The 11,251-nt window shown below is 41.4% G+C and overlaps 1 protein-coding gene across 3 annotated transcripts; it reads left to right on the forward strand.

Annotated features, from left to right (window-relative positions):
* The first annotated feature begins 37 nt into the window (after nt 1-37).
* On the forward strand, nt 38-6,986 carry LOC115054781 (RNA-binding protein 4-like). Of its 3 annotated transcripts, XM_029520173.1 has the most exons (9): nt 38-48; nt 679-858; nt 1,008-1,192; nt 1,415-1,594; nt 1,691-1,800; nt 2,026-2,310; nt 2,411-2,634; nt 2,863-3,267; nt 6,195-6,986. In XM_029520173.1, the coding sequence occupies exons 2-9, from the start codon at nt 698-700 to the stop codon at nt 6,196-6,198; spliced, it is 1,554 nt and encodes a 517-aa protein (XP_029376033.1). In that variant the 5' UTR covers nt 38-48; nt 679-697; the 3' UTR covers nt 6,199-6,986. The 3 variants fall into 3 exon arrangements, with proteins under 3 accessions (XP_029376033.1, XP_029376031.1, XP_029376032.1); XM_029520171.1 differs by having other exon boundaries at nt 2,863-6,986; XM_029520172.1 differs by having other exon boundaries at nt 2,411-2,616; nt 2,863-6,986.
* Nucleotides 6,987-11,251: the final 4,265 nt, after the last annotated feature.

Genomic DNA, 11,251 nt, shown 5'->3' on the forward strand with positions numbered 1-11,251 from the left:
GGAAGCGGAAGTGAGGTTTGAAATACTCCAGCTCCGGGACCGCGTTGGGTGAGTAGCCTGTGTGCTTAGCTGGTACAATTATTGGTTTTTTTTCCTCCCCTCCTCAATTTTTTGGAAATGAGTTGAAAAAATGTATGATGTATTTAAGTGCTCAGAGACACCGCACGTGGATGATAAGCACCTAACTCAAGTAAATGCCATAATCTGCTGTGATTAAAAACGGCTACGTTAGCGTTAGCTTCCTAGCTTAGCTCGCGCTAGCTACGCCGCTAACGCTACCGTTCAAACAAGATGGCCAGTGGATTTCACTGCTGGTCAAGTAACCGAGCTCATCGCCTCCGGTAAACAATTTCTGATGCCCTTCGACCGCCCTATATTCGACATTGATCAACCCAGCGACCTCGCCAAACACCCCAAATCCAACGCGCACAAAAGTTCAAGGTTTAATTAGCTTAGCTAAAGACAGTCGATTAGCTAACGACAAGGACTCCTTACCAGATGGCGGGGTAAACTCTGTTATAGGAAATAACGTTGTTTTGTTGGGTCTTTGCAGCTAAATAAGGCGCTCTATGTGCTGCTAATTGTTTTTTTCCTTGTAAATTTTCTTTATACTGAGATGACCAGTTATCGTTCCGGATGGAGCAACTTAACCGACAGGCCTTGTTTACTCTCTTACAGATGCCTGGTTGATTCAGAGATGAGCGGTGAAAACGTGAAGTTGTTTGTGGGCAACCTTCCTCTAGATGCAACTCACGACGAGCTAACCAAGCTCTTTGCACCATATGGCGAGATCAACACCTGCTCTTTGCTGAGACAGTATGCCTTTGTTACCCTGAAGGGAGAGGGGGCAGCAGACAGGTATTCAACCATCCCTTAATATTATGTGAATTGCCATTTTGAAACATTCATTGGATGCAGTTGAGTGGGGATATGTTATGAGTGTATCTCCTTTTGTATGCGTTTTCTACTGTGCACCTGTTGATTAACAAAGATCACTGTTCTCACAGGGCTATACGTCATCTCGATGGCAAAGAGTACAGAGGCAGGCCCCTGGTGGTCGAGGAATCTCGTGCACGGCCACCCAACTCCACTAAAGTGTTTGTGGGGAACCTCAGTGCAACGTGCTCGGCAGATGACTTGCATGGACTGTTTTCAACATTTGGAAGAGTTTTAGATTGTGATAAAGTTAAAGGTGTGTTATAAATCCTGTCCCTAATACACAAAATACAGTTTATTTGAGAATAGTTTAACATAACAAATAAAATGTTGCAGTTTCCCCAATGAAATGTGTTCATGTCTCCATTAATTTTAAGTGTTCAATAATCTAAGTTAATGTTAAATAAAAAAGTGAAAAATATTTTACACATTTCTTTTTAACATCGGTCTAACTTATCTTATTGCTCCCTGTGTACAGCACGATTATGCTCAAATGTTGGCTACGCCTTTGTGCATATGGAGAGGAAGGAGGAAGCCCTGGCTGCTATTGAGGCTCTCAATGGAACCATGTTCAAGGGCCGTCAGTTAGCCGTAGAGTTGTCCAAAGCCCAGCCTTTGATCAATCAGCTTGTAACTGGAAATTCAGCCAATGCTACAGGTATTGTAAAATCGATTGGAAGGATCCACATTACAACTGTGTTGTAAACAGCTCATCCCAATCTTATCATTGTTTTCTGTCACCTCCATCTTGCAGGTGGCAGAGAGGGTCTTCTTCCCCGACCACCTCCCTCATTAGAACATCATCAGAGTCAAGCGGCTGTGTTAGCAGCCGCTGCAGCAGCTGCTGCAGGACTACCCATTCAAGTAAGACATAATTATGCCAAACTTATAACAAATTATGTCCTTAAATGTGAAGCAATTGTGGAGAAAAATACACACATTGGTAAACAGTGGCTAATGTCAGTGAACTTGTCTCTCTCAGATCTGATGTTTAAGAACACATATCTTCTCCCATCTTATAAGTTTAGATAAATCAGGTTTGAGCTTACTTCAATTTGATATACTGATGTCATTCATCTGTCCCTGCAGGTTCAACAAAGTGTTCATAACTCATTCTACAACACCACATCCTTTGACCCTACCTACGCTGCTCTGAAGGGCATTACAAGTGCCAAAGGTGCAGATGGAGTGATATACGGTGCTCTTGCGAGCCAGGTATATGGAACTGTTGCTGATCAGGTGTACCATGATCTGGCCAATCACAATACTGTGGCCGCCGCTGCTGTTGTTGATGAGGTGGAACCACAGGCAGGACCAGATCCAACTACACTTTTTGAGGCAGCGAGAGCCAAGTTCTTTCAGGAGGGACAGAAGGTTTGTCACATTTATTTCAGAAAAAATGAAGATCTTTTCTGTGTGCATTTTAACAATGTTGTACATTTTAAGCATTTTTTGTGTGTATTTTATCGACAAGGTTCTGGCAGAGCAACAGGCAGGCAGAAAAACAACATCTTCAGATAATGAGCGAGACCGCAGCCCAATTAGAGGAAATCGAGCCCCGCTCCTCCCAGACCCCGTTCCAGGTTCCTTTGCTCAGATTCGACCAAAACGACGTGCCCTGCTGCCAACACCACCCGGGGGACCTGATGAGCCTGCAGCTTCCACTGCAACTCCTGAAGGGTCAGATCCTGTAGCTAGGTACACATTTAAATAAAGAATGTAGGATGAAGGCAGAAGAAAAGTAATAATTTTAATGCTGCCTCAACTTTTTGACATAATGGCCGTAGTCATAGATTTATAACAGAAGGCTAATGAATATCAGTGACTACAAACTACTTAACAAAAACATTACACAAAAAGAATTATTTGCTTATTTCGCAAAGGCATTTTTTTTTTTATTAATTTTGCTTTGTCACTGCACTGTAGGTCTTACACAGAGTACTACCAGCAAATGCATCAATACCAACAGTATCAACAGTACCAACAACAGTACCAGTACCTCCAGTATGCCTACACCAACCCTCCTCCACCACCTCCACCGCCTCCACCAGCTACCACACAGGGTCAGGACTCCTCAACCCCTGCACCCCCAGGGACATACACAGCACCCCCAACATATGCCGCGTCTGGAGCCTACCCTCCGCCGGGAACATACGATGCTTCTGGAAGTTACGACACTTCATCAGGGAGCTACGACACCTCATCTGGCAACTATGATGCCTCATCAGGAAGCTACGACACCTCGGCGGGCTATGATGCATCTGGAGGCTACGGAGCATATGATTCATCAGGAGCTTACGCAGCAGCGGGAAGCTACTCCGCATCCACACCGTATGAGCAGACACCCGCACACGGGCAACCCATGCCCCAGCGCCATGATTACCCTTACCACACGCCAGAACCCCCTTATCGATAGTCCCATCCCCTACACAATCCTTCCAAGCTGCAGATGTGTGTCTGAGTTTGTGTGTGCGCGCGTGCATGTATATTTACATAAGGGACAGTTTAAACAGGAAAATCCGAGAGGGAGCAAGGCTGTAGTTTGGATGTGGGAATGCTTTAAATCTGAAGCATCTCCCCTTTTGTACAATTTAACCTAATCTGTAACTAGTTTGCCTGTCAGCTAATGGCAGATAAGAGGGTGATTATCTGAGTTATCAAGTGGACACAGGTGGACCTGAGTAGGACAGCCATTATTTCAATATTCAGTTTCCTGTTAGAATTTGAAGCACAGCTGGATCCTTGTTGAATGTTAAAGAAGCTTAAATGTTTCTTTTAGATTCAGAGGCCAGTGTTGGGTTTCATGGAAGCTTAATTTGTTTGTTGTTGGATCAAGGCCTCTTATATACACCACATAAAAAAGTGAGATTTCCTCACAGTATTCGATAGAGAACGTGCATCTCAATATTTATTGGGCAAAATTTTTATTGGGTTCTCAAATTTTAAGTGAAAAAACACAGCTCATTGACTAACAATTTGAGAGGTCATCTATTTAAACAGATGCCTGACAAAGTCAGAAAATTACCAGTCTTGCACTCTTCTTGTTGTCAGGACTTAACCGACAGTATGGGAGATTTGTCTATACAGGCGCATCTTCCTGTGTGATGACCGATTTCTATTATACATTCAAGACCACACACTTGTGTTGGTTTAGGATCACCTTTTGTGGGGTATACAACAAGCCTTAGTTTGAATGCTGACAGACTGACTCTTTGTGTTCAGCAGCCTGTTTGTCTAGACATTTAACTACGTACATTTCAGCAGTGCATTGTGCTGATTTAGTTGCCTTTTTACAAAAGACTGCTCATCTGGTAAAGATTGAGAATGGTTGTTGCTTGACCAGATTGTCTTGAATATATTTCAGGAATGTTTCACTCTGCTGGTAGGTTGCAAAATTAATTTGTTCATTCAAACTCAAATTTTTGTCGTATCACTTTAGACTTTTTCAACTTTTGGGTCAAGGATATCTTTGATGTGGCAGTATGAAGCAGATTGATTAGTTCGAGGAGTAGATCAATTGGATTATTTTGTAGCTACATTTCTCTGAGTGGTTGTGACGATGATGATGATGGGTCATCTCGAGCATCCCTATTTTAGATTGTGTGACAAAAAAATCATCCATGGTAAATTTCCATCCTGTTTGACTGGAAGATTTTGCATGTTTGAAGTTTTGCAGTTTGGAAGTATAGCCAAGAGCTTTTGACATGACTTTGATAACACGGTAAAAACACGAACTGGATATTTTCAGCAACCACACTGAAGTACATTAGCTTGGAAGAGTTTGCTGTAATCTACCTTGCTTGGTTTTTTTTCTTGCCTGGCCTCTCAGAAGTTGGCACGAACACAAATACCACTGTGAGGAGTTAAATATCTTGTGAGAGTTTTTAGTCCATGGCCAGTGTTTGCTTCTAGAACAGAAGAAATCAAAGGAATTCATAGTCGTTCTCATATATATTTTTTTTCTTTCAGTTCAGTTGTGTTAAAATGCTGTTAGACTAAGTTGAACAACATTTTTTTTTTTAGCATTCAGTTAAAACAAAGAATCCAGGCTGAAGAGGACTGGTGTGTTTCGTATGTACATTTTTGAATTTATGATAGCCAGAAGAATTGCAGAAAATACTGTTTGCCTGTGGACATTGAAATAATTTGCCCTTTATAGATGCTTAAAGTTTCAATTGGTTTTTGTCATTTTCTATCCTTAGTGTTCCTGTTTTATAGCCACTTTCACAACTTTGCCCATGTTGGAAACCATTTCGAAGTTGAAATGTTGAAAGCTAAGTTTCATACTAGAAAAGGGTCAAATTTGGTACCTGTGTAAATACTTAAATCCCAATTAAACTGAAAAAGTAAACTTAACCAACATTTGGTAAAAATTTTGACTGAATAATAAGATGAAGTGATAGTGTTTCTACTTGAACGCTGACGATAGTAAGTAGATGAGTAGTAAGACTGTTAAGTTGCTGTACCGGTCTGTTCGAACAAAGTCATTATGAATGACTGAAAAAGAACAGCATCATGCCTGCAGTGTGTTGAGTGGTGTTTGGCCACTGGATATAAGGATATGAATTAAACACACTGGATAAAACCAGGGAAGATGCTTTTAAAAAAAATTGTTTTGTTTTTTTGTCATTTGAGCTGAGAGCAGGTACAAGTATACCTTTATGAAATGCTGTGCAGTGGTACGGTGTTGATGTTGCCGGGTTGTTAACTGAGTAGATATCAGGTGATGGTCTGGGTGCTGCAGGCGAACCTGAAAGCTTTGGATTCAGTAAAGGCGCTTTTGTTTTTTCTTCTATTTTTTTTTCTTTTGGGTGTTTCTTTTCAACGAGCAGCAGTGAGAAGGGCTGTCGACCTTTTCCTCTTCCCTCTTTTGATCTCAACAGAAACGGTTGATTTTGACACATGGCTAGGATCACTGGCTTTCTCTGCATTCATACCACACCTAGACAGCTGTTTAGATCCACTCTTGCATATAGATGTATTTTAACTCCATTCATTGCATTTTGCTTAGATTATATGTGCAAATGATACTAATGCACACCTGACTCCACCTGAATTTTATGACTTACAGTAGTTGTTCGGTTCGTGATTGTCCCACACATTAGTTACTCATATTTCTTATTGGCCAGCTGAACTGGTAGTGCTGTTAGTCTCTCTACTTTTCCACATTATTCCACCTTCTCCATGTGATCTGTTAGTTGCATGCCTTGTTGTTGCTGCTGCTCCAGCCACCTTCTTCCTCTTGCTGATTATTGCAGCTAGAGTGGGAGGGAGCCAAACTGAGCCCTTGCCCTGGACGTACGCCACACGCAGCTCTAGCGTGGGATGGGGAAAACAGCAGCGTTAGGCCTGAAACTGCTGTGGACGATGGGGTCTCCCCCCACTAAGGTAAACACTCAGACAACACACTCCTGCCCCTCCCCGAAACATGCGTATACACTCACAAACACATACATACACACATGATACACTCTTGGCCATACTTCTATTCCTCAACTGTCTTCAGGGATTTTTATTTGTCGGGATTTCAGATGTTTTTGGAAATGGAGCCCTAATTTCCAACCCCAGGCATACTCTGCTCATACATTCCAGCTCCCCTCATACTGACTGCTCACACACCAACTTTTGAGGAGATGTACACCAACGTTTAGTCTAAAATACAAACCCTTTCCGAAGCAGGTACACTGGTGTTAGTACATCCTGTATCTAACAGCCTGTCACTCAACAGTACCAGGCAATCACAGCCAGAGCTGGACGTGGGACATTTAGCTAGGATGCGTTGTTTTAGTTTTTGTAAATGTGCCCCTGGGGCCACTTTGGGGTTAAGTGCCTTGCTTAAGAGCACATCTGTAGGCCCTCCATTTCAGAGTTGAATAGCCTGGCTCAGGATTGGTTGCTGGTTCAACGCTCGACTCCCCTTCTCCCCCAAACCAACGATTTTCGATGCCACATTCGACTTGTATGAATGACAATGAACACAAATATTATCATTTTGTTTTAAATTACATTTTGTCCTATGTTCTTTGAAATGTTTAATTATCAATAAATGAGTTTCAACTGAACTTTAGCTTCTGTGTGAATAATTAAAGATGCAAGTTTCCCTATCAGAGCACAGCTAATGATGAACCTTTTTAACGTGTTAGAGGAGGAAACATCAAATAACTAAGAGCTCAGCATCAGATGACGTTTTATTCCATTTTCTTCCAAAAACATCAACCTATGCTTTTCAAATAAAAACCAATAATTTGATAACAATCCAAACCTGTTGATAATTCAATCACTTTGACATACAAAAAAGAAAATGAGAAGAAATTGAAGTTATGGAGCCTCACTCCCTGCTGGCAAGACTTCTTCATGAACACTGCTGAGCTTCATGGCCTCAACGACAGTGAAGAGTTTACAGATGGATGTTATAGTAATGAATGAGTGTGGCCAGTACAGTATACACTATACTGAGAGTATACTGAAGTAAAATGACAAGTAGACCTACAGAATGCGTATAAATGGACAGACGGTGGAACATGAAACTGCATAGACATCATTCAACAAACATTAGCATAACAACACAAAAATGCAGTTTCTGCTCTGGTAACATGTACGTCTGGTTTCCAGCTGCCAGATTAGTCCATGAAGTAGCTTCAGTGATGAATACAAAGGTCTATTTTATGAGGATCCCTGTTGAGTATTTGCAGACAGCGGAGTCAGTAGATTGTGATGTCTTCTATTATGGCAAATACAAGACGACAAACAACTCACTATTTTAAGTACCTCTTGACTTATGTTCACCGCCTGTCTTTTTTTTGTTTTTTTTTTGTGTGTAGTTGGGGAAGAGCATATGCAATGCTCTGTGTACAAAGTATTGTGTGCCCTGACTCTACTATGGAAAAATGCTAAAGAAACTATCTCTTAAGTGGGTTTGTTTTTTTTTTGGCCTTGTATATAGGTGAACTGAAGATTAGAGGAAAAATTAAAAATATTCTTGAGGAGCTCATGTATTGAAGCAGGCCTTCTCAACCCAGTTTACAGAAATACAGTTATTAATTGGCCTTTTTGATCATTCTCATGAATTTAGCAGGTTAGAGGAAAGGTATATTATTAATTGCTATAAAAGATAGTGTACAGAGGCATGGCTGACAGTTGACCGTTTGGCCCATCTCCACACCCCTTATTTAGGTCTGTACATATACTGGTTTTGGTTTGCTGATATTGTCTCAAAATGAAGTTGAAGCTTCTGGTGACTCCAAGCCTGGTTTCAGGAAACCAGTCTGTGCTTTTAAAGAATGACTGCACTGATAAAGTCCAGTTGATGGCAACAGACAGGGTGAGACTTAGCAAACACATGAAAATCACCACACAATGTGGACCAGACCAAACACATATTACAGTACTCTGACTTTCAATCACTATCTCCCATGATGCTGCTGGCGTAGTATGAAAAAGGAGCGAGCATTCAAACACACGTATTGAAAATAGCAACGCTTTAATAAAGAGCGATTTTACAAGACTGCAATGTCTAGCTAGCTAGGTGATAACTGGCATTGACATCCATGGTGTTTTACAAAGATGCTATTATGGTAACTGGGTTTGAAGTTTGAGGGGTTACTTGCAAGTTTGCATTTCTGCATGCGAGGCAGCCTTCAAACTGTTACAGACCCTTCATTGTAAAACAGTTGATTATGGATGTCAATGAATGTTCATGTCAAGAGGTAAGTAAAAAATCTCATGGAGAAATTTCCTTAACAATTTCCAAACACACCGGTAAGTGAGACTTCACACAATGGTCATGCTTTTACCGGGCACACAAGCCAATAAAAAGACAACACTTAATCATGCAAAAAAAAGACAGTTTCTTTGTCTCAAAAATAAAGAACAAAAAAATCCTTTTGAGTTCTGATATCATCCATCCATTATGACCTTGAATAAGAAGAAGCTGCGCTTTGATGATGACTTTGGTGCAAAAAAATGTTCCTGTTTTGAAGAGGACAGACCCTGTCCTGTCCACTTCCTTGATGAAGACACTCTTGGTATAGACCAGTTGTGATAGTTTACCCCTGACAACCCCCAACCCCACCCCCTTTCCTCCTCAAGATGGACATAAACATCACAAACATCAACCCCACCCACCCCCACCCATCCCTGGATGAAGACACCTTCAAAATACAACCATTCAAACACAGATACAGCAATAAATTGTCCCACGTACAGTAACGTCATCCAATGGGGCTTCAATCACTTTACAGAGAGAGCACGTCTAAAACACATGAACGGCATTACCTATATACAGAGGACACAGTAACAGTCAGGTTGGCCCAGGATGGTTTGAGCTGCGTCATGGAAATGAAGTGCACAATGGAAAGAGCATTCAGCTTACAGAGAAAGACAAACCACTGGAACGAGGAATAATGGGGAGGGGGGGGGAGGGGGAGTGAAACAACAATTTTCCAAAGGAGATATCCAAATGTCAGCTGGCCTCTCATTTGGAAACCTCAGAGAATATCTGTCTGCTTGGTGACGATTTCTAACACGAGAAGTCTCTCTCCGCTGGTTGCAGAGATGTAGCTGCAGGTACAGAGGGAGAGTTGTTTTTTTGTGTTTGTTTAGTTTTTTTTTTTTTTTTTTTTTTCACAAAGCCGGCAGTCAACAGTTCCAGGATGGGTTGTAATGATGCACCAACCAATACATTTGCAATTCTCTTGACGATTTTGTTAGAAATCACCACCCTGCACAGCTCCAGCTGTCTGGAGAGATTCACCTCAGATTGACTCTGAGATTCCAAGTCCGATGACTTGGGACTTTTTTTTTTTTTTTCTTCTTCTTTTTCTTTTTATGGGCATTTTTCAGCACATGAGCGATCCTAGAGCCACCTGAAATTGATGTTGTGTTGTACAGACTGACACACAGTCACAAGAACACTCACTGCTAAGTTAGTACACGCTACCAGCTCGCTAGAGACTTTTCATCTCTAACCTAGGAATATGACCCTGTTTATCTCTATGGGAAGGCATGTGCACACCAACACACATACAGTACATGTACATAGAACAGACACAATCAATAGAAAACAACATCCCCAATCGATTATTGCCCCTTTCAACTGTACATCCCAGCAATGGTTTTAGGTTTTTGTGCAGCAGAGCATTGTCCCCTCTTTGAAGGTTTGTGCTATAATGTATAATGTATATGTATATGTATATATGTATGTATATATATATATATATATATATACACACATACATACATATACATATCGTCTGTCTGTGGGTCTGACATGACCTTGAATCTGCAAGCAAAGCCATATTAACATTTAATGTCTCATTAAAGCCTGCTGGCCCCCTCGCTGTCTTAATTAATCTATATGTTGTCGTTGCAGGCATTATTAAGGCCGTGTTCGACGGACATTACCCTCCGTTGCTTTCCTCTGACTGACCTTTAGGTATTCTGTCCACAAATGTTAACACTACATAAACAAACCTATCACTGTGTTAGCGATGTCTTTTATTCCTCCAAGTGGAGGTGAGACATCTGCTGCGGTAATTACCCTTATCCAGGACTTCACAGGAGACAAATTTTAGCCAGGTCGAATGCTCAGGACAGGGAGGACATCATACACTTTTGAGTCAGACCATTTTTGAATTGCTTCCTTACTAATATCCAGTCCCGTCTCCATCTGGCTCTCAGTGCATTTTTCACTACTATTAGAGCAGTTTCGGGTATGACACAACAAGTTAAATAAAAACTAAAACCCCAAAACAAGAAACAATTCTGTACAGAAACCTGATGTGAACACACAAGAGGTACAACACGACAGCAGGAAACAGCTTCTAAACAGGCTACAGATGGGTGAAAAAGACAGTAACAGGGTTCCATGATATTGCACAGCGGTGGAGGAGGGAAAAAAAAGAACAAAATACAGTGTGTACAGCACATCCCCAAGTAGCAAAGTTAGTGTAAGAGGTTTGTTTACATCCAAATGCAATGCCTGGGCGTGGCTCAGTGCTTTCATCAGTTAGTTCCAGTGCAGTAACACATTGGTACCTAGTGACCAGTTAATGACATCAGATACCAAGAGAAACATACAGTACGTACCCTACACACACGCACACAAACAGACACACACACATACACCCAAGCGTGCCCATTAAGTATGGTTCCATTTCAGATTCTTGATGTAAAGTTGGCAATTCAGAACAAATGGAGCTCATAAAAAGACTCAAATGCTAACGTTGATGCAGCACGCCGAAATGTAGAAAAAAAGGGACACGCACACGCGCATTCAAATCAATTACTTCTGACATCAGGTGATGGATGACACACA

The sequence above is a fragment of the Echeneis naucrates genome, chromosome 14, assembly GCF_900963305.1.
Source record: "Echeneis naucrates chromosome 14, fEcheNa1.1, whole genome shotgun sequence".
In the NCBI taxonomy this organism is placed as follows: Eukaryota; Metazoa; Chordata; class Actinopteri; order Carangiformes; family Echeneidae; genus Echeneis; species Echeneis naucrates.